Source organism: Rhea pennata, chromosome 1 (genome assembly GCF_028389875.1).
Source record: "Rhea pennata isolate bPtePen1 chromosome 1, bPtePen1.pri, whole genome shotgun sequence".
NCBI classification, from domain to species: Eukaryota; Metazoa; Chordata; class Aves; order Rheiformes; family Rheidae; genus Rhea; species Rhea pennata.
In genome coordinates this window covers 147,341,446-147,366,966 of record NC_084663.1, presented here as the reverse complement: position 1 = coordinate 147,366,966, position 25,521 = coordinate 147,341,446, and the positions used below count along the sequence as shown (strand labels likewise).

At 41.1% G+C, this 25,521-nt stretch overlaps 1 protein-coding gene across 1 annotated transcript in view; it reads left to right on the top strand.

Annotated features, from left to right (window-relative positions):
* The window catches only part of AFF3 (ALF transcription elongation factor 3), a 274,813-nt gene that overhangs the window by 88,360 nt on the left and 160,932 nt on the right, over window positions 1-25,521 (top strand). Inside the window, exon 4 of the mRNA XM_062578442.1 lies at window positions 13,639-13,683. Within this exon, the coding sequence (XP_062434426.1) occupies window positions 13,639-13,683 (45 nt within the window). The remainder of the gene's footprint in view (window positions 1-13,638; window positions 13,684-25,521) is intronic.

Genomic DNA, 25,521 nt, shown 5'->3' with positions numbered 1-25,521 from the left:
AGAAAGCTGAAGGAAATCCTTAAAATATCAATAGCTTTTTGCATCTTCTTCGTTTTTTCTCTTGTGTTATTACGTAATGTCCCTATGTGGCAGTACGGCCAAAGGGTTAAAATCGGAGACCAGTAGAAGCTTTGCGCTTCTTCTCCTCTGGAAACATCAATGGGCACCTGAAACTCCTCTTCACCAAACAGCTAATGCTCTGCAGAATGAGCATCTCATCATTTCTTTAATAAACAAATAAATAAAAGATAGAAGGATTTGATCTGTGTAATACACATAGTCTGAAAATCAGAGTGCAGACTAAGCATAGTAATCTGATAATTACAAATTATTCAGTCCTATAAGCAAGCATGACAGTTGATGACAATGTGGTGTCATATATCATAAATGCAGAGCATCCGCTCTCATCCAAAACAAATAGTTTGGAGTATTCCCAGCCCATGACAAATAAGTTTAATGCAGATTACTGTGAAACAATGTGTGTTTCTCTGTTTCAAATGCTGTATATGAAAAACTAGCCACGAGCTTTTTGTGTTTTATGCATTTATGCTGCCAATCCTACCTGTTATTCTAGTGTTCTAATCTGAAAAAATTAGGATTTAGTTTATTTCAAACATCGTTTGATGCATGTATGTCTTAAAATTGCAATAGACGGTTTACAAAATAAATTATGAGACCCTACAATAACCCCTGAGTTTGAGATAGATTTGTATTCTTGCTGGTTAAAGTATTGATCCCAGCCCCTATATTCTACTGGTAGTTTGTTATGCGAGGCAAATCAGCCACCATTGTCTCTGATACTGAAAATCTCCCTGGGTAACCCATGATGGGTTTATTACCTAGGAAGCTTTGATCCTCAGGGCTCGGCTAAGATATTTAGAGTTCTTATAAAAGTGTGTTGGTGTCTGTAATACAGATTCAGATGTCTGCAGTCAAATGACTCCTATTCAGCAAACCTGTATGAGCTGCGTTTGAACTGAAACAGACAGATGACACCATCCAGATCCTGACATTTTGAGAAGTCTTTGTGCTCCCCTGCCTTTTGGTACCTGACAACTCATTCCAGGCCGTATCAAAGTTGCATAACAGAATTTGTAAAAGGCTAGACAGAAGGGTTGAATGTGTTGAGAACAAATAACTTCTTTGTTGATATCCACCGTAAGATCAAAGAGATGGAGGGGAATAGGCGCGGGGCTGTGTTACCTTCAGTTACACTGGGGAGCAAAACAATAAAATAAAACAGTGAAAGGCAGCAGAGAACAATAAAAAGGAAAATACTAGCAGGTTTGAAGGACTCACCACCCTGAAAAATGAATAAAAGCCACAGAAATAAATTCCTCACGAGCACATAACAAAAGCTAAGCTTGTGGCTTCTCAGCTCAAAGTCTTCCCTGCTGTACTCATGTTTTCTATATATGTTACAAGAATTTGGGACGCCACAAGGCTTTCCCGTTTTTATAGGGAGAGAGATCTGTCTCTGCTGCTTAAAAAATGCAGATTTGTTGTACTTGACCTCAATGGAAATGTCTGTGAGCTGTAGCAGTATTAGAGATTTTTCTCCCCATTTAGCTTCTGTTTAAAATCAAATGCGGTTACATTGAGCATTTCTTCCTGTAGAAACAAAATAACCTGTTTTTCAGTGAAAAATAGCCTCATCTGCTCAAAAATAAAATAAAATAAAAATCCAAGAATAAATTACCTTTTGAAGGAAAAAAAGTGAAAGTTTTGGAAATCAAAACAAAACCAAACCGAAAGGATCCGCGGACCCCTCTAGTGCAATACAGTGCTGCTTTTCATTTGCAACCCAAGAAAAATGAAACCGTACTATCAGTGTTAATGTCTTACTTTTATTTCCTCCCATTGTATTCTGTCTTGCATGCATGAGAATACTGTTTTAAAAGCATCTTTTGCAGTAATACTGTTGAGAGAGCAGTTCTCTGTGGGCAGCTGCCCATGGCAGTCCATACCAAAGTCATGCCTCTATGACATTGCACTGTTATAAAGATATGCATTCTACGAGTTTTCTCTATTAAAAAAATATTAATGTGACAGCAAAAAATGATTACTGCAGCTAAATAATATCGTCAAGAGTCGTAGTATCTACTGTTTTGTATTTCTGGGTTTTGTAAGTGATTCTCCATTCGCCTTTCGCTGTGTGGGAGAACTATGCAAACGGCGGGAAACTCGAAAATGGCTACTCTGCTGAAAGGATAAGGGAACTCTTTCAAAGATATAAAACAAAAGAAATGGGAAAGGTTAAGGCTACTTTAATTTTTTTCTCCCTTTCTGTATTTTGCTGTTACTCGTAACAACAACAGGCAAAAAGAAGATCAGAAAGCAATGTGACTTTCAGGTTCAATAGCTACTTTCAAGGGAAGGCCAACCTGAGAATATACAGAAATAAAACAAAAGTGAAGGCCAAAAAAAGAAGGACAAGGGCAGGCTGAAGCCAACTTTTTGTCCTCCAAGTCTGAGAGAGCAGTGAGGTTCCCATCAAAAAATGTTGGTTAGTATCATACAGCTCCTGGGGAGCTGCCTACAACCTTCCCCAAATCCATGACAGAATTTTTGCTCCTGGTTCTGGTTTTGTGATTGCCCAACCCATCGGGTGCCCAAGCAGAGCAGGCTGGGCTGTGTGTGGGGCAGAGCTGGCACAGCCACGCCAGGAGCTGCGGTGGCTCCTGCTCCCAAGCAGATAGCTTCAGAGATGGGGAGGTAGCTTCAAGGCTCCCAAAAAGTCCTGTGCAAGTGGGACGAGAAAAGTGGCCCATTCTTACCTAGCTGGCCAGACGGTTTTCTGTCCCCTGCTGAACAGGATTGAACTAGTGAATTTGTGGGAAAATAAGTGTTTCAGTGGGATTTAGGGAGGAGGGGACGGGGGGGGGGGAAGGGAAGGTATTTGTCCACAGTAACGTTATAGATTTGCTGAACATACGGATTTCCATATTAAGGCTACAGTTGATAAGAACTGACACTAGCTTAGTTGGTTTGGGCATTTTCAGGAGATTATTTTTCAGAGGATTTTTGCATGGAGCATACATATATACTTTTTTTCTTTTATAGGATATATATATATGTATCATATACATTCTTAACTGGAAAGAACTTACATGTCTGAGCCTCAAGACATTACAGCATTGATCTTTTATTTGCAATTTCACTTGCAACATATTAACTCTACAAAACCTCCGAAGAGTACTATTTTCAGTAGCTTTTGCAGTGAGCATGTTTCCATCAATCTGTCACTGACCACAATCTGGCAGGATTTTTCTTCTAACTTTCTGGAAAGCCGAGAGCACAATGAAGTGCTGCTGAGATTTGTGCTGCAGCTTGTAGAATTGTGCAATTTGTTAACTTCCATGTGAATTTTAAGAGACTCCACCTAAGCTGGCCAGAGACGTCAAGGGAATGATTTAAAGATTTAAAGATTGTTCATTCTTGTTAATAAAGCTTTGACTCTGCAATAGCGAATTGTATCCCTCTTGGGCAAATAGGTGTCCAGCTCATAATCACCACGACCAGAACATGTTTTTGCAATCTTAGCAAGGAGATCAAGCAGTGATCTTCAAACTGTTGTATATCATACTTTGTTCCTTATGCATAATAGACTTTTTTTTTTTTTTTGGGGGGGGGAGGGGGAGGGATAACTCCTAATCCCAGCCCATATTTTCCATGAAGTATTTGTATTTTGTGGAGACCAAGTAAAGCAGCGGAATGTGTCTCAGGCCAGAATTAATTCACTTTAAGTCACAAACCAGAAAAGAAAGGAAGTGTAAATCAACTTTGCCTGGATGAGGTAGAAAAAGTGGCTTCTGTCCGGATTTGCAAATACGTTGTTTAGCTCTGCTGGCTTTACAGCCAGGCACTCGCTGCTGTGCCCGTCAGAGACCCGCTCTCTCAAGGATGCTTGATCGTTGCTGCCCTCACAAAAACGTGTATAATGGGAGAAGGAGCATTTTTGCAGGGGTTGAGGGGAGACATTGTACAGTCAGAAATGTCTGTTTTTCTGGTGTTGGTTGCATTCTTGGATGAGCAAAGGGCTTTGGCAAAAAGCCAAATCTTACTCTGGGCTCCTGGCCTTGGGGGTTTTTACCTGTTAAGTCTAGATCACAGTCTCAGTCTCTAAAATTGAGAAAGCGGCTTTCAGCAATTGGGATTAATGGGAGGTTATTTCTCCTGAGGAGGCAGGTTTTTCAGCTCTGTGTAGCAGTTTATAGTGAGAAACAGACTGCTGCTGCCTTCTGGAGATACAGGCTGGCGCGGGGTGTTTTGGGCTCTGGGCTGCCGCAGGAAGATCCCAGTAGTCCCATTTCACTCCCAGCTCCTGTGAGCCAGCCCTTTTCTGCCCATCATCTTTGACAGAGGTAGAGGGTAGAGCAAATATTTGTCACCCACCATGACAGAATATACCCTTGTTTCCTTTTTCCCACCCTCGGCTTATTTAACCACTGCAATTTCTCATAGCATTTCAATGTTCCTCTCCTTCCTTTTGACAAATAACAGATATTGTTTATATCATGTTTACATCATATTTTTAAAATAATAATATTTTAATATTGAATTCCTCATACCAGACTCCATTTCTTACTCCCCTCTCCCCTCACCAAAAGGGTAGCTTTTTTCCCCATTAGTCATTTCTAATTGGATGTAAATAATCTTTAATGAATGCCTCTTAGATGTTACCCTTTCTATCAAACTCTCTTGCTGGGCTTTCTTCTCTCAGGATTCTTTTGTGGGAAAGATTTCTGCAGCGTTCTGTGCTGTAAAACTGCATATCTGTAAGAAATTTAACCCTTTATCTGTGAGAATTTGTAATGACATAACCTTTAGCTCAGTAGGAATGAATACCAATTATCATTTATAAACAGTTCCTCTCATTATGCACCTATTTATGGCATCTTTTATAGCTTGCTAATTACAAGCTCAGAAAACAGAAATGTTTGGAGTTAAATATTGTAAACAGGGATGTAATTGATTTTCATGTTGAATAGTTTTTATTGATTTATTGTTAATTAACATTTTTAAAGGATCTCCTGGCAAAATAATCCATTTAATTTATTGAATATTGTACTAGCTGATGGTGTAGTCATATTAAAATGTCACAGAACGATTAATAGTTCCATGATACTCCTCTTCCCAACTGTTGCTGCTTTACAGATTTTATAGATTCTTCCCAAACACAGGCAATATATTAAATGCATTCAGTTGGTCTCAGTCCAGGTCCTAGTGGACGAGTGTCCACATCACTAAAAATACTGCATTCCGGTTGACACTAATTGGCCATCTGTGTAGCAGGGAGGACAGGCGTTTAACGGGGAGAAGGGCTGTTCTCTCTCGCTCACGGGACGAGTTCCCCCAGGGCGGCTGTTCGAGGGCTGCGTAGCCAAGCGGAGAAGCCTGTAGGGTCACTAAGCTGCCTTACCTACTGCCAGACCAAAAGATTCCAGTGTCCGTGAGGGAAACTTGCCGGCAAGTGGACCCCTAGGTCAAACAACCAGCCACTTAATACGTTTGCCGCTTTCATTAAGGTAATACAGCGCTGTAGAAAATGTAATATGCTGAAGATGTTTCCAGAGGACACCACCGGCTCTTTTTAATTTTTAGAAGAAAAGAGGGCTGCGGAATCAGTTCAGCAGGTTGTCACTGTGTTTTGGTGAAGCCCAAATGCCTTCAGCTCCTGTTGCCTTCAGTGAGAGCTGAAGTCGCTCACTCAGCACCTCTCAGGATCAAGCATGTAGCAAGGAGCAAGATTGCAAGTTGCAGTTCTAATTACTATGCTCCTCTTACATTTTTCAGGTAGGCAGCAAGAGAGTGTAATCACATCAGCCCCTATTGTTTCATTAGTGAAGAAAAACGTTAATATGCTGTGACGTGACGTGGTATTGATTTGATACAATCAATCTTTCCCAATAATAATAAAACCTTTATATTTTATTAATGGAACAATGCTGTTCTTTTCCATTACAGCTCCTTTTTATTATTGCTGGGTCGCAAAGTAATTGTGGTGTGTGTGCGTTTGTGTATGTGTGTGTGTGCGCGCACACGTGTGTGTGTGTTTTAAGAATATAATGTCAAAGCCTGTGAAATTGCTCCGCCAATCTGCCAGTATGTTTCATTTGAGGCTCCCAAGCATCTTTTATTAGATGGTATGTTGCCGGTGTAGCTCTGGTTGTTCTGATTGTTCCACAGTCCCTCAAAGTAAGGAGTGTGGAGAGGTTTCAGAAGGATTCTTGCCTTTTAATTCTCTTGACTTTTTTGGGGATGGTGCTTGTCTTTTTGAACCTGGGATTAGACCAGTTTATCAGCTTGCCAGTTTGATGAATCCTACCCCAATTTTTGGCTAGACCAAACACCTCTCCAATATTGGCATGGCGGCACTTCAGCATCACCTCACTTTCTGAGCCTCAGCTTTCCACATGTAGCTCAGTGCATGAAGGCAGGAGGAGCACCAAGCTCTGGGGCAGGCCGCATATATGCACTGAAGGAATTATGTTTTAACTCCGTCTCTCTGCTGATTAAAAAAGAAGAAGAAGAAGAAGATGACGACGACAATGACTCTGTGGGTGCCTTTACTTCCATATCCACAGTAAGTCCTTCTTCATCTAGACACCAACTTGAACCTCAGAGGCAAGATCCTTCCTCACACTCTGGCCCCTCAGCTCTGCTTAGAGGGCCAGAGGTTAGGCCAGCTCTCCTTAGAGGACCTAAGGCTGGTAATATACTGGATTACAGCTTTCTAAATTTCACTGCAGTCTTCCTTCTCAGAGGCTGTGGCCACCAAAAGCAGCCTTTCCTTCCCCCACTGTGGGTGAGCTGCTGAGCAGCATTGTTCTGAAGAAGTATCACTCACAAGGAGTGATACTTCCAATTAGTATATCCAGATACTTTTATTAAAGCAAAGCTAGGTGCCTTTCATCACTTGCTTTTTATGCATTTTATTTTTCTTAAAATAAAATCTTTGTAAATCTTTCTCTTCTTCCCTTTTGAAGGAAGAACAATGTTGCAAGACCCTATGGTAGGAAATATAATCCTCATAATCAATATAAAGACTCCATTTCAAAAAGAAAATGGACATACTAAGGGTAGCAGTTTAATAACAGTCTCTGTAAATTATGTGGCTTTAATAAATTAGTGCAAGGCGTTCTGACCCAGCGCATGGGTAGTATTCAGCTGTTCATCCCCAGCTCCCTCTCTTGATGTCTCAGTGTCTAAGGAAGCAGCAGGAATTCCGTCTAGCATGAAAACAAAACTGCTCCTACTTCCAGCAATGCAGAGCGCGGGAACAAACTACTACATCAACAGATTATGACCACTTGCATTCTAAATTGGTACTAGAGCATCTTAAGATTGCAATAGCAAGCTTTGAAAAATCAGAAGTTACAGAAAATAAAGCTTCCCCTGCAGTTTCTTCGTTTTCCTTTCCTTGGCACAGCCATGCCCAGTGTAGTCCTGCCTGCAGGAGAGACGACGAGTCTTGTCTGTTTGAGGGCTGCGAAGTGCATAGCAATATTAATGCTGATCAGTGAAATGAAAGGGAGTACAGTATACCATGTGTCCCTGAAGTCCAGCCCTGTTAAAATAGGTTGAAACACCGCTGATAGGTCTCTCTTCACCCATCAAGATGGAAATGCCATTCTCGTTAGTCAGAGAGAAAAAAAGAGAAATAGCATTTGAAATTCCATTCTGGTCAGACCTTTTTCATGCTGAATCCTTTGCCTTTAGGGTATTCCAGTTAATCAGAACTGAAAATGTCTGCAGATATCTATTGATTCCGACCGATCTTGTTTTCATTGTTGTTTAGAAAAAACATTTTTATAAGTTAAAATTTATCAAATTCGGAGTCAGAGTGAAACTTTCAATATTGTTTTAATGTCCTCTTGATTTAGGCTGCATGTCATTCTATAAATCTAAATTTTATTTAGTTTTTTTTATTTGACATTGGAGTAAAGTGTTTCCATTTGATCAAATTGTTATTTCTCAGCTGAACTGAAGAATACTTTTTAAAATTTCAGTTTGAAGGCAACATCAGACTGTTACATTCGTTAATGGGAGCATAGCTCCCATTGAATAAAATCTACATCTAGAGATCTGACCCCTGATTCAGAATGAGAATATGGGCATTTCTTTAGCAATAAAAATCTGAGTTTTTAACCAGGTCCAACTCTAATCTTTTAATCAGCTTTTCTCAGGTCAAAAGTCCTCCCCTTGCTCTCCCAACCAGTCCAAGTTCAGTGCAGTAATGCCATTAAGAATGCTTTGGATGTAACCTCTGTAATGAAATCAACAGCAAACTAAGCCACAAGTGTCTAAAAACCCTTACTGAGTATGTGCAAATGATTTCACCAAAAAAAAAATCCCCTTATCCAGCCTGGCTGTATTTCCACAAACACACCAAAAGTCACCTCTCTAGTTTCAGACCATGTCACTGTTAAATTTCATCATTTTATTCCACAGCTTGAAGATGTTAAAATCTCTTCAAAGAAACAGTTAAAGGGCCACTTTGGTGCGGATCATGAGTCTTCACAACCCAGCATGCAGAGACCTTCCATACATGAACGGTATAAACGTAAGGAAAAAGCCCATGGCAAGCAGTAGCCTTCTAACAAACGTAAGGATAGGGAAAAGCACATCTGCATGGTGCCGTGAATGATGTGTGCACCTCTGAACGCATCGCTTGCCAGCAAATGACAGCCAGAGAGGCCAGAAAAATTTGTGTTCTGTAATGCTGATTCTGAACTGTCATTTCTTCGTGGAAAACAATAACTTGTTTTTTTCCAAGCACACAGCTGAGTTTCCTTTTAGCAAAGTCTCCTGGATCCCCCTGTGCTTAGCTTGTTTTTGTTCTTGTTTATTTTATAGATCTGAAAATGTCTTCCTTACAGTGGTAATGTGTATATAGCATTTTATATACAGGTATATGTGCATGCATGTGTGTGTGTGTGTGTGTGTGTGTGTATCATCTCTTCTGTTATGGTTATGTTACGCTGACTAGAGAGGTTGCAGAGTCTCCGTCCTTGGAGATAATCAAAAGCCACCTGGACGTGATCCTGGGCAACGTGCTCTAGGTGACCCTGCTTGAGCAGGGGGGTTGGACTAGATGGTCTCCAGAGGTCCCTCCCAACCTCAAGCTTTCTGTGAGTGTTCTGCCAAATAATGTTGTATGGCAAAGAAGCTTTTCTGATGCACTTTCAGATCAGGACTTTTTGTGCGTTTCTTTTCTCTTGCCTGCTGGCATGTACTGCCCCAAACGTCGCATCAGCCTGCAGGGGTAACTCCAGCAGCCGCGCTTTAGACTGCGCCCCCCAACCCGCAGTGCTTGCGCGCCCGCCGCCGTGCGACGCGGGGGCCGGAGCACCGGAGCAGCCTCCCCGGGGGCCGACGGCGGCGCGGGAAGGGAGCGCCGTCGGCAGACGCGCGGCCGGCTGCGGATGAGCGGCTCGCAAGTGCCGACGCAGCAAACCAGCCCTGTCCGAGCGCGAGAGGCCTGGGAAGTCTGCTGAGCGCGTAGCTCAGCTTTCCGCAGATCTTCAGTCGTGCTTAATTTATACTGAAGACAAAAATGCGGTAACTTCTGGAGAGTTTGTGAGGACGCTCAGCGCGGTCTGAATAATAGCGACATCAAAAGCTTGCACCGCAAAGCGCTCTCACACTAAAGCAAAGGGAGATTTTGCAGCAGATTTTCTCTTCTTTCTTTTCCTAATGCAAAGACTCAAAAGAAGGGGAAAGTATCGTAAACAGGCAGCTCCTTTCAGAGAGGTGTTTTTGTCTGTCTCCACGTGAAAGCTGTTGGGAGGGGGAGGAAAACTAAAGTAACACTCTAAAATAAAATTTGTACGGATGTAGCTTTTTTTTTTTTTTGAAGCGACATCCCATTTCTCAAGACTTGGATGTAGCCTTTCGTCAGCCTCGTTTCGCACCGTTCGCTGTGCTTTGCATGGTAATTAGCTCCCTGCGTTATCAGGAGCACGATGCTCCCAGCTATTTCTTCGGCAGCCGCTGCCGTCCTCCTCGGCGGCAGCTCCTCGTGTCTGGCTGCCAGACGCCGCCGGTCGCCCACGCGTGCAAACGCCGGGCGCTTTGGAGGCTGGGCTGGCCCAGGGATGGAGGGAATGGGGAAAGTATCGCAGAGGTAAAAGGCTCGAGCCCAGCGACAGCTCACCTGGAGTTGCCAGTCCTTCCCGGGCGGCCCATCGGAGGTGCAGCGAGGCGAGTTTGTTGTGACAGATTTCAAAATGCAATGAAAGGCAAATGAGCCGGGTTCATCAAAGTCAGGATAAATACAGGCCAGCGGCTCAGCAATTTTGCTGCAAACAGCAGCCTCAGAACCTTTCTTTTTCTTTCTTTATTTTTTTAAAAGAAGGTAATTAAAAATGTTTATTGCACAACTGTTTTGCGGCATGCACACTATCAAGACAGCGGAGTGACTACATTGCTTTTATGGGCATTTCCAGAATAAAACTTGTGCAGGGGGTGTGCAACAAGCACCAAAACAATGTTGTTTTGAGCAAGCAGCTCCACTCGTGCAAATAACATGCGGCGTGCTGTGCGCTATTTGTTGCACACAAGTGATGCTGTCTCTTCTCTTAACTCAGATTTCAGGAGATATTTACTGCCTTTCTTTTTATTAAAATACAATCATGAAGTTAAATTCAGGTTGCAAGATTCCCAGGCAGTGTGTCTTTTTCTGTAATGAGAATAGAAAAGTAGTGGGTTGGAGAAACTTTTAAAGTGAGAATGGGGAATCTTTTGCATACCAAGGGCTGTAGACTCCTTTCAGACATACCTTAGGTCCCACGTTAACACCCTGCATTGTGTTATACAATCATATCATGAAGAGAAAAAAATAGTATGGTCCCAGGCCATATGAAAATGAAGTTGCTTGCTGTGTACAGACCATGGACTGAAAGGTCTCCACTTTTATTGTAGGCCTTTTGATATCAACAGTAGTGTAGGATATTTACCAGAAAACTCAGATTCAAAGCAAAAAATAAAGTTAAAAAATTATATTTGGCATTCGGAAGATGAAGAACAAAAAGTATTATATAAGATTATATAGTGTTTTCATGTTTGTATCTCTTGTCTTTGGTCCTGTGTTTCTGTTTTATTTTTTGTCTTTGGGAAGGCAATGTGATAAGACCAAAAGTGAGATGGGATTTTTTTTTTTTTTTTTTTTACTTTCTGCTCAGAGATATAAAGTACTAGGGAGAATAGGTATAGTTTTAGTTGCATGGTAATGGAAAGCGCAGTTTCTTGCCTGTGAGTATTTGCAGATCTATTTGGTTACACTTTAGGGAGAGAGATTTAATTTTGAAACAGGAGCTTATTTATAAACCTACTCTGAAATAGTCTACTGCCATCTCTTTACCTTCAGAAGTTTTGCCATGACCAAAAAATAAAAAAAGCATCATTTTGCCATATGTTCAATGTATTGTACACAGCATAAAAAGGTAAGGGGCATCTTACGCCTCCTTGTGTAAGATGACGATGGAAAATTTCAGGTGGGATGGCTGATTCATTGCTCTGTAAGCAAAGCATATATGAGGAGAGTTTTACACTCTCCACCATTGTTAATATGATAACTAATCCTAGGCCAGGCAAGAGGGAAGGAAAAGGAGAAAAGAGAGGGAGACGCACAGAGCAGAGAAAAATAAGAGCTATCTAATAAAAATGTAAAACTCTTAAAAGTCCACAGATTGTCATGCTGTGGCTGTGTGCATGTTTCTTGCTGTCTTCTCGACTTCATTGGCCCCATCGACTCTTTTGCTTGCCCTCCCGCTCCAGTGGCAGGAAAGGCAGCAGGCTCCGTTGTGCAGCTCCTCGGGGACTGTGGGGAGGCCCGAACAGGGCTATCTTCAAGGGATTGCAGTTTCTCGTTAGCAGCAGTACATCAAATATGAATAATTCTCCAATAGCTGACTTTATAGTTTGCTTAGTCCCTTTCCCTTTGAAATCAGTGCTGCAGCTGACAGTACTGCACCAAAAAGAGTTAATGTAATTCATTTGTTTAACAATCAAGGGTCATATTCAGCAAAGATTTAGCGGAAGAGCTGACAGTAAAACACTTACGACTTTCTATACGTTAGTATGAAATAACAGCTACAAAAAAATTATGGAAGATAAATTGTTCCCTTGCCTATACATGGCTGTGTTACTTCTGACCTTGGTTGAACCTATTAGTCTATGTGAGGCTATGAATTCAGACCTCCTCGGTGACGCAGCACGGTCTGGGGATCAGCGGTGACAGCGTGTGGGAGCAGGACCTCTATGGGCTGGCTGAGGATTTCATCTGGCTGTTGTAGACATAAAAGTATTCAATTTTGAAAGTCCCCCATATTTTATGGGTACTCAGATGGAGATGTCTTCAAGCAGTCTGATTTCCAGACAGCAAGTACTCAGAGCTCTGGAAAATCAAATTACTTCGATTTTTAGGCACCTGGAAACTCCGAATCTTTAGGTGTTTTCTTGAAATGCGAGGCAAAGAGCTAGCTCATCTCATGGCTAGCTCTTTGGGGACAATAATTAATGAGGTTGGTTTTCTTTGGATACCCCTCTACCCCAGTGACAAAACCTGCAGCCCCATTCTTCACCTGCTGAGTTAGTTCTGTTCTGCAAAAGGAAGAAAATCTTCCTTTGCTTTAGGAAATCTTCGGGTAATTTAGTATGGTGAAGTAACCCCTTAGAAACCTTGCTTGATGCAGCAGCCACCTGTACCTTGGGGAGACCTGTTGGAGACAGAGGTCTCCTTCATCTCCTGCGCCTCTGTTCCCACCCTCTGTGCCCTCTCTCCCCACTTGCACTGGGCAGGAAGGGAGCTGCATAGCACGGCAGATTGATGTCCCACGCTGCCTTGTCCTTGCTGGATGCAGTCTTGATCCTCAGGGACAACCCCACAGAGCAGCTAGACAAGGCACTGGCTGGATGGCACCTGTAGGTAGAGCTGTTCCCAGCACAGCTCTGCCAGATCTCAGATTCACCCACTGCAGAACTGCTCTCGGTAAGCAGTATAATTCAAATGAGCTGAATTTCTCCATGCATTCAGTCCCACACTGTATGGATGGGTTTAGGGGTCAGCATTTTAGGAGATCATAGCTTTCTCATTAACACAGTGCTCACTAGCTCAGGCTCTGTGTTGCAGCCTGTGCCACAGTTTCTGCAGCTCTCCCATCACCATCACAGCTGCGTCTACCCTATATCTCATCAGACTACACATAGGCAGTATTGCTGCAGTCTTCCCTGCACAAAGGATACTCACAGATGTTATTTATTTAATGTAAATAAATGTATATATCGGATGTGTGTACATGCAGTAAGTGTTTTGCTTATGCTCATTCATTGTCAGTATATTCAAAATAGCATCAGCCATATGCAAAAGTAGCATAAGCAAAAGCCTATGAATTTAATACAAATATGTTGCAATTGTACATAAACATTGCAATTATTACATTTTCCTGTGGCCCAGATGGGGAATAATTTGGGAATTTTAAACACTGCCGCTTTTTAGATGCTAGAAAGACTTGGCCTCATCTTGAAGCTGTAATTGAGTTTTGAATAAATTTCACATGACAACCATTTCTGAAACCTGCTATTTGTTATTTCTTTTTAAATCACAAACAAACTCTTTTCTCATTTTGTTTACAGGATAGTGGAACAGGAGATAACAGCTGCATTGAAGAAATATTGCGGGTAGGAATTCCTAAAAATAATTCTGTTATTGTGCCATTTTGTTTACTCTAAAAAGGCAAGAGAACAAGAATATAGCAATTACTGCCGTTAAAAATATTATTCTTTTCAACTGTCATCTTTCTAAGAAACAAATAGGTAAAATTATTTACTCTTGTATAATAATTGGAAATCTGTGAAAACAACCTTCTGGAGCTTCTGGATATCACTGCTACTTTGTACCAGTACAGCTGACCTTCATGCATGCAGAAGCAGATAATGGGATAAATTATAAACTGAAATGTACAACGATGTTTCAGGTTTACAAACCATGCAAAGTGCATGTTTCCATTAATCATGACTGTCAAAAATCTTAATTTTGAAGGGAGGTCTAGGAAGGTCATTTTCCACCTGGATTTAATTAGAATCCATTATGTAATGTCATTATGTCCATTATGTCCATTATATAATGACAACGTGCAAAATCTGCAGTTATTTCCATATTTCATTATTATTTCTTTTATCCTAGTAATTTTCACGTTTATTTTCATGCTGCAAATTAATACATATCCAGATAGATCTCAGCTTGAATCAACTTTGATACTGGCTATTATCTGAGGCAGATAAATTTATAAACAATGCACCATTTTCATATATTTTTAACTCATGTTCTTTTGGGTTCTCTTTCTAAATTGATAACTCAGACTTTTGAAATGCTTATAAACCTGATATAACAGTGGATAAAACAGCAAAAAAAAGGTAATTGGAATAGTAAAACCTCCTTATTATCAAATTTGCTTCTATCTCTTGGACATCTACTACACCAATATTTTAGATTGTTTATAAGCTGCAGGCCTATAAATATTTGGTTTAGAGCTTAGTAGTGCATTAAGGCTGTTGTTTCTGAAGGCATTTCTCCCTTCTCCATGAATACGTTAAATACAGCTTTTAATTTTGAACTGGACAAAGAGTTTATCAAAGGGTGGTTATGATGGATTGCTTATGACATTACTGGCAGAGCTTTTCCATAGCTAACATTTACAGTGTAGGCTTTTGTAGGACTCAACTGCATTTTGCCTTCGTCGCCGTTGCTTTATTACAAATTAGTAGCAGATAGTATAAATTACAAGTCTTTCATATTTTCACGATATACTAGTCATATGATGTGATGTGAAGCTCATTCCTCCCTTTTTTATGTGGGATGGTTACGAAGAACAGTCGAGGAAGTTAGTCTTTCTTGCTGAGTACAGACTGTACAATTAGCCAAGAAATGAGGAAAGACCTGGTTCCTTCCACATGGAGGCAGATGGACATGTAACATGGACCCTAATGAAGACGCGAAATTGGCTGCATGACTAGAGATTGTAAGGTCCGTCTTCAAAATGGTGAACACAGCTGTTCACTCTCTCTTTTTTCCCTTGAGAATGTTCCTCAAGAAATATTTTCATATAGTTTCATGGTGAAATATGCAGCACATCCTTGGATGGATAGGACCCTAATGAATTTATTCAAAAATTCTTTCACTGTGGATCAAAAACAAAATAAATCTACTCACTACAAGCAGCTTTCCCAAGACCTCGTGTTTGCTTGGCACAGGTCAACGTGCTAGTTGCAATCCTGTCTCCTCCCAAAGGAGGCAGCTTACAAAGAAAAGATCTACCACAGTACCTGGATGAGGAGCTGGGCAGAATAACTCCTCCCTCTGAGGACTGCAGACGTGCTCTGCAGAGCACTCTGCCCTGTGTCTTACACAGCCATGGGCACCTGGATCCCCCACGTCTCACCTCCCACCCTCCTCCTTTCATATGGGTGTATCTGGAACTATTTTGGAGTTTGGTCTTTTGAAATCCTGGTGGACATTTAGCTCAATAGGTCTGCCCCAACTCCATTACAGTATGGGAACTGCAGCATTTGCTTCTTCATATGCAAGTGCAACCACTGAATTTCTGTGTTATTTTGGGGCTTATTTGCAGTGCTCTTAAGTGTTGTGATTAACTTGCCCAAAGCCCTAATCAGCCTTCCAATGTACAGGAATCTACATTAGGAAAATACCAAACCGAATTTGTACTTTAACTATGTCTAGTGTAACTCTACTGGTTTCAGTAAAAGTGTGCTGGTACAGATTTGGTTCCCAGTTATGAAAGACTTTACCACCTACTTTCTGAGTTCTCTCTTTGCAGACTTGTGTTCAGAAGACCTTAAAATACATTAAGTGATAAGTGAGGTCTACAAACCTGGGAAACTGGCTGAAGATTCAAAAAGTCAGATGAACAGGTTTGAGAAACCAGGCTTGCAGAAGTCGGAGTGGGCAGGGACAGCCAAGCCTTTCTTGCCCTGAAAGTGCTGCCTTTTCCGTGACTACACCTTCTCTGCACCCTGCCTGTCCTGCCCATCGGGCACTGCCTACAAGCTGCCTGGAAGCAGACCAGGCAGCACTTTTAGCACATTTGGACTTGTAAGGCTGAAGGATTCAACATAGACATCTGAGGGATGCACACTAACCAGGCTAAAAAGCAAGCTCACAGAACAGGAGATAGGAGGCAGTTTAAGTGTAGTTAGAGCTCGAAAGCCACACTTCTCATCAGTGTCTAGCTATCTGCTGAGGCTTAACATGAAAAATACGGGGATCATATCATTTTCTTCCCTAGCTCTTGTCCTTACATGAGTACCCAATCACCATGGATAACCTCTCCAATCCGTCCATCCTCCAGGTCTGTAACCTGGGCATAACTTTCTGTTCTGAGCTTTCCTTGCATCTCTCTGTCCAAGGCAGACTGTTCCTTATACAGCATTTCTAAGTGAAGTACTTTATTTGTACAGATATAATTCTGGTCTAAATTTGCCTCACCATATACCTTGATTGCTGCAGTATCCTGTTCTGTGGTTTTAACAAATGCAATATTACCACCTGCATTCATGCTGCTGCACAGATCATTTTCCTAGCTTAACATCTTGCCCACATCACATTTGTCTTTGCATCTCCCCACTGTCATCTCCTTCTTTATCACATCAAATAGAGCCATTTGTCTCCACTTTTAAGGCCTCAAATCTAGCAGTAAGGACTGACAATTGGCTCCCGCTTTTGTTCATCTAGTGACACCAACCTCCATCACCCTATTGCTAAGTTTTACATGAATTGTTTTCTTCCATACTTCCCATCGTACCTGGGGAGTGCGAACGAACACTATCAGGTACCTTCATATCTACCTTTAGATCCCCTCCTTAAATGCCTCCTTTTCCACAAGGACCATGGAAAATAGAGATGGGGCCAAAGATGCACTGCTCCCACTCTTTGTCATGCCTGAGCATTGTTGCCCCACTGGTTCCTTGCAATGTCCAGTCAGGCCAGATATATCCATCTGCTCTCTCTTGTCTTGAAAAGTGAACTCTCTGAGTCAAAGATCTATTGTATAGTACAAAAGCAGTTCTTAGGTCCTCTGGCAATGCAGATCAGTGCCAGCAGCGGTTGCTGTTATTGATAATTAATAAAAATAGCAACAATAACAATGTGTCACAGCTACTCTCTTGACAACTTACTAGCATCTAGATTTTTCCATGCACTTTGGGCTCTCTTTGTGCTGAACAGATCCAATCAGTTTTAACACTCATTTTCTGCTTTTTAGAAACAGATTGTTTAGAAAGAATGCCATTTCCAGATTTTGTTGGAGGTGCTATACACATAATAAAACCAAGGTTTACCTCCTTTTACAACAGCATATATGCAGTTCCCACACAAATATGCGAAGGCAGAGCACTGAAAAGTTGAGAGGGCTGTGATCCATGTAGTTCCCCTGGAAGATGGTTCCTTGCTGGCCTGTTGAAATGTGTTCCTGGTTGGTAGGGCCATTCTCCCCTTCTTTTTTCCCTGTACAGAGCAACAGAAAAATGAAGAAGATGCTTAAACTATATCCTTTTTAAGAAATGTGGCAGCCCCTTGTAGCACAACACCAAGCAGAAGAGAGACTCCCTTTCCAGGTACAGTGCGATCCCTGCCCAGCTCAAGCTGCAGCTCCTCCAAGGGGTAGGCACCTCCATGGTGCATCCTAAGTTGTTTCCCTCTTATGCTACCAGCCCGCTCCATCTGCATACCTGTATGTCTGGTATCTGGTGGATATGAGAAGGCAAGAACGGGTTCATGCCCAGTCTGGAATCAGGATGTGGCCAGGACTAACATCTGGATCTGGGCTTCAAAATCAGTTCAGGCATAGTTTTAAAGTCACCATATCTTAGTATGCATTAACTGTAGCAAGAATTTGTAACCCTTGGGCTGTCTTGTGCAAAGCAGGATACTACAGTTTAGGACTAACCTTATTTGATGCATTCTTACCAAACATATCAGAGCCCTGTAGACTTTGTAAATTGACAGCCCATGCTGCATGAAACTGCAGCTTCTGAAGAAAGCAAGAACTGCTATGAGAGTCCTGAAGGAGGTTGATTAACAAGACAGTGGCCCTGTAGAGACCAGAGCTATTGTAAGGACTCTTCCTGAGTTTATAATCACTGCAGGAATATTAAACCTAATCTAACCTCATGCACTAATTTACAGCAACTTCTTCAAACCGTAGTGACTTCTCTGTCCAGCTGCATACATGCACGTTGCAGTTAGGGAAACTTTTAGAGAGACCTTTTGATGTAAATAATGCTGATCAGACCAAGTTACATGTGCAATGTCAAATCAAGAGAAAAGCCTCATTGCTTGACATCATATAGTTATAAAAACCAATCCCTTCAAAGTTTTTGCATTGTAGGTGGAGGACATCACAGAAAACTTTGAAGTGGAAAATAAGAGTTAAGTTTACACAAACATCCTTAATTCTACCGTGCCCTGAAAAATTGCTGCTTGAGTTCTTGAAACAACTCCAAAGCCAATCTATCCACTTCCTCTCCTAAAACACAAACTTGCTAAATAAAAAACATAATTTTGGCTGATTTTTATTTGCTTTTATTGGTGACTTTTTTTTTATGACTAGTGGGATTTGGGGTAAGTGTTTATCTTGAGAAAAATGGGAGTACCAAGGGTCCTACCTCTCAACTAAGTTAACCATTGCAACAAACATCTAATGCCCTCAGAGAGTATATTTGCTGCGGAATTAAGGAGCAAGGGAGTGTATTGGGAGTGAGTGACACTTGGTTACTAAGGTAATTGGGCTGAGATTGATCTGGTTCTTCTTGCAGTCTTGGTTGTGGTTTCCTAGATTCTGTGTGGTTGAAACAAAACCCATAGACAATCTGAGCTCTTAATTATTGAAGATGTTCCTTGTGAGTTCCCTTTTTTATTTGCTATTGACATGAGAGAGAGTGCAGAGTTCAGGAGAGAGAGACTCAGTTAGGGGTGTTTGGCCTGAAGAGTTGCAGGATGCAGAGACAACTAGAGGCTGATGGCAGAAGAGAGCAGGAGGAACACAGAAAAAAAGGCCAGAAGAAAACCAAATGCAACTGGCTACTGTGAAGGAACGGCTCAGCGCAGTGACTAGACGGGGTGGAATGTGGGATGGAGGACATCCACTTCTGAAAACATGACATTTTAAGTCCAATGGCTTTGACGAGTAACTTAGTCAAATCTCTCTATCCTGTGAAGAAACTAGTCAGAGTTTGTAAAGCATGTTATTCCCTCTTTAAACAACACAAAAAACTGAATGAAAACCAAGTCTTATTCTGTATTTCTCCCCTTTCCCACTTGGGATCCCTTGGCTCATTAGCAGTCTTACTAATTCTTTAGCAGAAAGCATTAAGGATCAGCCCATCAAATATTCAGGGTTTTTCAAATCTGAACAGCCATATGTGCCATGAGATCAGCTGCACTCCATCAGCTGATTGAATTAAAACAAGAACAGAGGTAAATTAGAAACTGTCTGCCCAAGACAAATCCTGTGAAAACATGAAATCCTACCAAACACACTGTCACTGTGAATAAGCATCACAGTCAGTGGAGCACGTGTCAATACTTAGAGGGGAGAAAAATCATTTTCTTAGAGGTAGGTTGTTAGTTCAACTGTGAACTGCTGCCTTGTAAATGTTAATGACTGTAAGATCCCACTGGCTTCAGTTAAGCTCCTGGTGGAGTTGGACATGTGAAGAATTACAGAACACAAATATGGTAATCAGCAGTGTATTTCCAAACACTCATCCTGCTTTCCAAAGCCGAGGGAAAAACCTGCAGACGAAACGAGACCCACTTTGCTGCATTGAGCTAGTACAGGCTCACAGATCAATAGCTACCTCGGTGCTAGCAGAGCGTATTATTGCAGCTCCCTGCTGGAAAGAAATTGTTGGGCAACTTTGGGAGGAAGGTGCAAAGGCCGCCCTCAGGACTGCTGCCCTAGATGTTAATGGGGAAACGCTGGTTGGCTTTTGTGACTGATCCCTGCAGGAAACCCCTGGGAAAGTTTTGGAAAGAACAGGACAACTTCAGAAGGAGAGGGAGGAGAGAAGGTACAGAGACTTGGAAGGAGCTGCAGTATGCTAACACTGCCTTTCTCGGCCAGTATAATAGAATACAGAAATATTCCAAGGTAATATAATATTGAATCATATTAAAAATGTATCAGAGGAAGATCACTCATTTTCATCATAACCTTCAGAAGAGCTTTCACAGCACTGTTTTGCTTTCAGTATCCTAAATTTCAGAGCAATTAAAGCACTGTTTTGGCTGATGTATGCTGTTCTTTGTATTTCTTCAATATTGTCCTTTTTGTCTTTCATACTCAAATAAATGAAAAGCATAGTCAAGAATTGGAAGGTGTATTCTTTCACTCAAAACATTAAAAACATTAAGCAACAGTTCAAGCGTCCCTCTAATCCAGCCTCTAGTACTCACCTATGTACATTGCCCTTCTTACTACTGTGACATCCAGCTGTTTTGTACAATATCTTTTCTATAGCAATTGCTGTTTGTAGCAGTTTGCCTAGGTTAGCTTTCATCCAGACAGCCTGGGTACCAGTAGCAGTGTGGATGACAACATCATGGAGCTTCATCAAGCTATCCGCCTGGAAATTATCCAGCTTCTCAGTGAGAATTTGCAGTCTATATGGTACCTTGTGCTGCTATAGCAAAATTAGCAGCGGTACAAGAGCTAGCTATTTTGGCTTTCTCCATGTAAGCTGCAATGGCTGCAGAGCAGACATGCCTTGGATTGCCGTCTGTGTTGAAACTAGTGTAAAAGGTGGCTTGCTGAGATTTGACCTTTCAGTAGCACTGCCTGCTGCACTGTGGCCAAAATGTGGCTTACTGGCTTCACAGATGATCTTCTGTAACTTTAAGTATGGCAAATTCCTGAAAAATTAACAAAAACATTTAACTAATTATGGCATTAAAGCTAATTATTTCCCTAGCTTTCTACTATGTCTACTGTTAACTAGATGTCTCTATCACACTGATAGCTGTGGTAGCTGATCATTTTTACCGGACTCCTGATGCTGTCCCTTTTTTCTCCCAGGAACATACACAAGCACAGAGGATTGCAAGGAATAGATGGCCTCATTCTCATATCCCCAGCCATGATATGAGAAACGCACTGGGACATCTGGTCCCAACATGCTGAGTTTTATTTGCTCTCTGGTAATCCAGGGAAACGGGGGACAGGAGAGAGAGGGAAAATTGAAGCTAACTTGGGTAGCTTATTTTGTCTATATTTTAGGTGCTTAGTCCTCTGTACAAAAACACCTAAGTTCCCTCTATAGTCCCTATAGCACTTCTTTTTTCCTTTCTCCATACAAAAGGCTGAGGAGAGACTCCTTGCTTTTTACAAAACAAAAAAAAAAAAAAAAAACAAAACAAAAAAAAAAAAAAGAAGTCCCTTTTGGAAGTGGGCCCAGAGTGGCTTTGTCAGATCATCAGCATCTCCTTCCAGGTGATCGGTAACTTCTCATCAGCACATCTGCACAGAAACTGTTCTTGGTTTAGGCACCGTATGCAGCACGTCCTTTTTATTGCCAACGTAGATGTTTTTAACTGTCAATAAATCTTCACAGTCCACTCCTCAAACCCAGACATGTAAGCATTTCTTTCCTGACCGCTAGTGTAGAGAGTCTGAGGTACAGAACGCCATAGGAAATGGCTCTAAAATACTATACTAAGAGGGAAAAAAATCATCCAACTGTTAATTAGCTGTACATCAGCAGATCCCCTAAATTTTCACACTCGGATTTGTGCTGTAGTTGTTGTTGTTACTGTTGAAACTAGTGTCGCAAAGCACTTTGAGATTTGTGGCACAGAGTATTATGCATAATTTGTTGTATGCAGTGTATTTTAATCCTGGAGCTTAATAAATCTCTGTGTTACTGAAAAACATCACTTAGAAAAGGAAAAACCCATAAATGGTTCAGCAGAAATTTGAGATCAATCTAGAAACCTTATGATGGGAATTAAGCTTATAATAAATACCACTCTAAGGCAAACTCCATTTCAGTCTTAAGGATATCATGCCAGAATAAGAAGGCACTTATTGTAGCATTAGCCATTTATGTACTGGGACATTAACATTTGAAAATACTGCAAAATATATCTATTTTAACTTGAATATGGTAGTATAGGGAAAGAAACCCATATTCTTTTAGAACAGAAGTAGCCAATTTGTGGAAGGAGATGGCAGGCAAATATAAAAGAGCTGGTGAAACACTATCGTGCTAATGTGGTAGAATTAATTTTCAAAATTGCTGTTTTGTAGTGAGTGTGTACACCCTGTTATTTTGACAAGGCAAGAGAGAATCCAGAATGAATTATCCAGCCTCTCTGCTATACAAAAATAATATAGTAAAATACTTACTAATTTTTCCCTCTGTTTAGAGCCTTTCACAAAGCTGGAAAAGAGGCACAATCACCATCTTGTTCAAATACAGAGAAATGATTCCTTGTTATTAATGGCAAAGGGCCAGATAGATCCTCATTTTGTATATCCCTGCCACAACACCTTTGAGGCCAACAGAATTATGCACATTAACACGAGAAAAGACTTGCCCTATCGATCCTAATGAGAGAATAGTAAAATTTGGGTAACAGCAGATACTCAGACTGCTCTGAGCATGAGGTTTGGTGCCTTCACCTGTCAGCTTCAGAAAACAGTTTACTTTCTATCCATGTGATTAGATTCACCCAAAATGAGGGGACACTACAGCAGAGGTGTGATATGAGGGGACACTACAGCAGAGGTGTGATTTGAGATGACAGCTTCCTTTGGTAACGGTTGTCAGAGGCTTTCTTCTGCAATGTGTATTTCCTCCTGTAAATTTGCAAAATATTTGAAAAGTAGTTTGGCTTCTCCCTAGATTAAACTGGGCATTAAGGAAGCTGGATCACCAGAACAGTATAACTAGGTACTGCTATATGGTGTATTTTCCACCCAGGCTAATATTCCTGTTTCTTTTGCCATGTTTCCAGGTATGAGTGTAGACTGAGGGAAAAAGAGCGAGGGTTTCCTATAGTGCACACGTGTTCGTGGTTGTATGAAGCAGTTGCGGTGGCAGAGCTTTGCAGTCATTGCCCCCAGGCCCCAAGCGTAAGGACACAGCCCTGGTTTGCTCTTCAGTCTGCAACCCCGCAGGGTGACATACCTACTGATATCTCCAGATTAAAACATATCTCTGAAAACCTGTGTTAGGTTAACTTGTGGGTTTCAGCAGTTGATGTCACACTCAGCTGACTGCTGAAAGCACATGTACTTTGGCCACGGACCTTTTCCTTTCTCCTACATTAATATTTTCAGTGGAGACAAACTCATACGGAGGAGATTTCTGTGTGGTGCCTGACTTTCAGCAACTGGAGATCATCAGCAGGGACTCTCCCACCGCTCTGTCACATTTTGGTCTTTCTGTTTATCCTTGAGAGAGGCAGTTTTCCTCATTTGCGAGCTGAGGCAAATATGCTTTTGTTAATTTTATTTAATCATAGTTAGGAGAAACATATGAGTTAAAAGTTAGCTTCTCTTGGCAGAAGCACTTTAAGGAAATTGCAGGAGAAAAGAGGAGTCTGTTAAAAGGAAAATAAATTGCTTTCAAGAACATTCCATTGCAATGGCTCTACTTATAAATAAAATGGACAAATAACCGTTCTCCTGCCCTGAGGCCACGCAACAGAGCATGGCTTACGTCCATACAGATAAACTCCTTTACAGCCCAAAGCAGAGCGGCTCCAACCAAGCTGCCTGTTGGGAGTGGCCCCTGGCCAAGCGTGGATATTGTCCGGGAGACTTGGCCCGGGTCAAAACCATGCTGGTGCTGATCATTTAATGATGTGGGCAACTGTGGGCCAATGTTCAGGCATGTGCCCTGGTCCTATCAGTTTATTAAGGCAGATTAGGGTCTCACTCTTCTATGCAGTGCACTGGGCTATGTTCTGCCTTATATAAAATTCAAAGACTCTAGAGGATACAGTGCTAGCAAAAATCACTAGTGCTAGCAATCACTGCAAAAATTGTGATTGAAAATCATTAGTGTTTTTTTTTACTCTATATATTTTGACATCTCTTTCCATTGCAGTTCTCAACCATTAGGTTGCACTTGGGACATATTACATGCTTTTTTTCTTTGAAAATGTGAAAACTAAAAACTGTTTTTGAAGGGAAGCCAAGACCTTACATAGTCGTTTGTCTGAAGGACTCAAAGTACCACTAAACAGAAGAGTTTAAAAGACTCTGATTGAATATTGGACAAGTTTTGACTAATCATATCTGTCCTTTATGATTAATGTTAAATGGCATTTGCTGTGTATGATGCATTGTGTCACTCTCAGAGTTATTTTAGATTTAGTGTATTATGCAGTAAAATGCTATTAGGTGTGCTTCAAAAGAGAGGTGCTTGGAAAAGGCCGTCCTGTTTCATGTACATATTATTGATGGTGCCTTAAACAAGGGGTTCTCCCGACATTACCATTGTACAGCTTATAACGCTGACAGTGATAAACCATTTCCTTTCTGACAGTTTCTGAAAGCTTCTGAGCTCTGTCAGAAGCATTAATTTAATTAAAAACAAATATGTTCTTTGCAAGAATGTCGACTACACCTAAAGTTGCCGAGACAGAAAGAGGCTTACGTACAAACTTCAGCTAAAAAACATGCAATTTTATAGAAAAATTGCAAGCCTGTCACTTTACCCTTGGGGGAAAAAAAGTTATTCAAAGTAATGACAATAACTTGGTGGGAGAGAAAGTGGGCTTCATGCAGTAAAAAAGTTTCTTTCCAGCTGTGTGGGTTTTCCACGCACTTTTTTTTTTGTGAATATTATCAAGTTATTTGTTATTTACTCATGAATGCTGAACAAATACTGAGCAAATTCAAGACATGACTAATTTTCCTAGCATTGCACATACGCATATGTAATGGTTCATTACAACCCTGAGATTTCAACATATTCCAGTGTAAATGAGAAGAGCCCAATTAAAAAAATTGTAGACCCTGCTCTAACCTTTGTTGACTTCAGATCCTGATGTTGAATTGAGCACCAAAAGAGAAAATTATGCCTATTAAATTGAGTAAACAGTTTCTTAATTTATCTGGGTGGCTTTTTTCTGTCAGCGAAAACTAGTTTTTTGCTAAAAATGCCAACCCTTAGAAACTTAATGAGTATTAATGAAAAGCTGGAATAATTCAGCATGGACAAAAGAAGGGTAATTTTCATTAGACATTTCATTAGTAAGATCTGAATCCTAAAAAGCCTATTCTCCTTGTGGTTTGTCAGAATAATTCTCATTATAGTCAATAAGAACAGGTATATATGCATCAATAGCAGAACAGACTGCTAAATATAGTTGCTGCCGCTGCAGGTCGTTCCTGCTCTTGTTCATCAGAGGTGGAAGCTGAAAGCTGCAGCAGCTTCATGGCATAAACAGGAGGAGGCTTAAAGACATTTTTTCCTGGGAAAATGGGCATG